General features: G+C 34.5%; 1 protein-coding gene across 1 annotated transcript; it reads left to right on the top strand.

Moving 5' to 3' along the window:
- Positions 1-2,135: 2,135 nt before the first annotated feature.
- Positions 2,136-2,655, top strand: LOC133326363 (proline dehydrogenase 1, mitochondrial-like; the record flags this gene model as incomplete). Its single annotated transcript, XM_061535015.1, has 1 exon — positions 2,136-2,655. A coding segment is annotated over exon 1 (520 nt), but the record flags the coding sequence as incomplete, so codon positions are not given.
- Between the last annotated feature and the right edge of the window lie 1,082 nt (positions 2,656-3,737).

Here is a 3,737-nt window from a genome sequence, read left to right as displayed (position 1 = left end):
GAAATAATCCGCGACAGGGCTTTATATTTGGTTCTTTGGGAAGCTAAGAAATGATCCCTTCCCATTAATAAAATATTTGTTCCAAAAACTATTCATCTTCGCATTTGTTTATAAAGTTTTGAAAGTAAAAAAAAAATATATATTACAAAAATGTGTTTAACAATTAGATTCACAAACAAAACTCTGAAACCATATGATTTCCACTTACACCTTATTTAATTCACCTTGAGGAATAACAACTTCTGATTGGCTGTTATGTTGATTTTAAAGTATTGTCATCTAATTTTGACATATTTACTAGATTTGCGTTTCCGAACTTTTCAAATTATTTTGTACTCTGAGAGCGATTTTTAAATGTTTCCCTTTTACTAGCTTTTCTATTAAAAAAGTACTGGAACAGACCATTGAATTGTGTTCTGGAATTGTTGAAGGGGATATATCTTTGAGAAATTATATTCAGTAGAAATAGTCTGAGTATAATATTCTACACAAAATTGTTCAAAATTATGTCATACGCTTGATTGTGCGCTTTCGGAGGAAACGAAGGCATTAATATAGTTGTAGATCTTGTAATACTGTTCGAATCGATATTTCTAAGGACGATCGTTTCGTCAATGAATCCTCATTTCATAGTACGTTTACATTATACCGGATAAAGTTAACCTAATGGGTTTTAATTATCAATTCCATTACATATTTGTCAAATAAATAATAGGTTAACCCTGCAAAAAGTTCTAATGTACATGTCGTTTTAAGGTACATTTGCATACACCGTGTTTTCCGAAAATTTTCATCTATGGTTGGCAACATTTGACGTCGAATTCATGTAGACTCTATGCACTTTGACAGTTAATCGGATAGTCAGCTGCGCTAAATGGAGTACCCATTTATTCATGGCACAATAAATAAGTAGTCCAGGGTAGTCTGGGACTAAAACAAATGTTTTTGTTTTGATACATCATCTTATTATTGCATCATGTTATTTATTGTAAAAAATATATCAACGACTATTAATTTGGTCAAGTTGGCTGTCAAAATCCATTATTGTGAATTGACTTCCATAATGAAAACGTAAACACCGTTCAAATTTTTGATATTAGACTTGAGAAAAAAAGACAGCAGACTTTCGTTTGATGGATCGTATTCACAGATCTTAAATTATATCATTCGAAAAAAGTTTAGGAGATTCCTGCAGGTCCTACGACAGAGCATGAGCATACATATGTAATCTGAGGAATATTTCGCAGTGTTGCAAAGCGAATGCAAAAAATAACATACATATATCCACAATTTGGCGGAAGGTATAAAGATATTTAGACCTATAAACTTTATTATTTTATGTTGGTCCTTCCTAAATATAAAATATAATCTGTAAAATTGTGTAATGGTTTTGTAAGTCTGTGTTCTATTGTCTCTTTGTCACAGTTTTTTTATAGAGAGATACAGAGCCAGTGACAATTATAGTTTGAACTTTTTCTGATGGATAACAACAAAAATTAAGGGCGGAAATCCATATAAACTTGTTTGAAATCGCCCTTACCATGGCAACTTGACTCCACATTATTTTCTAAGGGGTGTAAGAGGAGGCAATGCTCTCTTAAATTCAATAAACCTATAGAAAATTCAAAATACAAGTCAAAGAGAGCAAGTGGGATAAAGAGTAATGTCAACAAAAGGGGGAGGTAGTTCCCTTATATCACTCTCAGAGTTGACATGGTGTGCGTGTGTGTGATAATTTCTCTTCAATGTTGTTGTTGCTGTTTATGTTGAAGTTTTTTTCTCTCAATTTGTTATTAAACTTCAACTTTTGTTATCCGATTCTTTTTTCAGTGTAAACATTTTCTTGTGTGACAGCAGAGATAATTGTTCCATGTGCTTTGTCGTTTCATTCACAAGAAAGAAATAAAATTATCACAGAAAGAAAAAGTGCAAAATAAAAAGCAAAAACAAAAAGTCAACGTTCCTTATAAAACGCCACGAAGAAACTGCAAAACGAAATCACAAACGACGAAGAAAAATAAAAAATTACAACAAAAAAAGTGCTGTAGAAATTGTATCCTCTGGGAAACACCGCAAATAGAACACAAGAACAACCAATCCATATTTCATTGAATCCAAGTTAGTGCGCGTGTGTAATGGCGTTTTTGCGTTCCATCTGTGCTCAACGTACCAATTTAGTTTATAGCTTTAGCGTTAGTGGTTCCAGCAGTCTTGGCGCTGGTAAACGTCAATTTGGCTCGAGCAAAGCAGCGGCGGCAGCAGCAGTATCGAATAATTGGTCGAATGATGAATTGAAATATTCGAGTTCCGGTTTGAGTCAACGTCAACGTGTTTTCCCCCAAACATTGTTTGCCTCGATTTATGGCCATCAGCAACGTGGTCTCCACACAAATGCCACCAAATCGCAAACGGTAGCTGCCACCCAGACAATTGGTGATGAGCAGAAATCATCGGTCTATTCCAAATCTCAGTTGCGTCGTACTCCTCCCACACCAAATGTACCCGAGAATCCACAACGGGATCCGTTGGATGTTAGTTTCAACGATCCAGTTGCGGCATTCAAGAGCAAAACAACATGGGAGTTAGTACGAGCCTATTTGGTCTATATGATCTGCTCCAGTGAGAAATTGGTCGAACATAATATGAAGGTAAGTAGTAAGTAAATAAAGTTCAAGCGGTTTGATGATCTTCCTATCAGTTTAGAGATTTTTATTAGTTTTTTGTTTGAAATCAATGAATGTTGTCCATCACTATTTAATTGAATATTTTTTTAAATAAACCCTTTATGGCAGCATTTGATGGTGGTAAAAAATTGTAGTGTGGATAGAGCCTCTTAAATCAAATTTTTATAGTATTAATTGCATATACAGATCATACCAAGGTACATTAAGCAGGTCGTGTAAGAAGCAAATATCGGCAATTTTGGTTAAAAATCTCCCATACTGTCAATTTTTTTTATTTACCTTTCTATACGACTAAGTCAAAATTGGAAGCAATTGGACAGCTCTATTAAAATCGGACATTATTATTGGGACCTTGGATCGTACGAAATATTTCAATAGGAGCTTTTTGAAGTGCCGAATGGGTGAAAATGATGCAATACCAAAATACGAAAACTATTTGCAATGGCTTTATCGAGTCCATGTAATGATGCCTATGGGAAACCATCTTCCCCCAAAAACTAACATATCTTAAATAATATACCCCAAATACGCCAATTCTACATCCACAACCTAAACCAATTTCCACCTTTATCATATGATTCATTTAAACAAAATCCCAAACCTGAATTTTTTGTTTGGAATGAATGAATTTCAAATAGCAATTAAGCTAAACAAAATTTCCACTAGATAATGACAGAATACACGATATGTTTATTGCAGTTATTTTTGTGCGGTAAACTGTTTATTTTTTTACCAACAACAACAGCAACAATTAACCTTACGTTGCAGCACCTAGTTTCCCTGCGCCGTTCAACCCTAGAACGGCAACAAATGACAATTGAAAAAAAAAATGTTTAAATAGCCCTCATTACGACCAGACAATAGACACTTGTAATGCGGTGGAGCGGCTACTTGTATGTAGGTATGTACATGCGGTTCTTCACCTACATACAATGTAAGCTGGGCTTAATAGCTTTCGATAAGGTTGCCAGGTTGCGGCAGATATTAGTTCTAATGTGGTAACTCTTTACAAAAGGTGCAATAAATAGGTACTCCATTTAAAGCAGCTGACTA

This window comes from Musca vetustissima, unplaced genomic scaffold (assembly GCF_032173495.1).
Source record: "Musca vetustissima isolate MV318-11 ecotype Yass unplaced genomic scaffold, APGP_CSIRO_Mvet_v1 utg115484, whole genome shotgun sequence".
Lineage (NCBI taxonomy): Eukaryota > Metazoa > Arthropoda > Insecta > Diptera > Muscidae > Musca > Musca vetustissima.
This window is presented reverse-complemented; position numbering and strand designations above follow the sequence as displayed.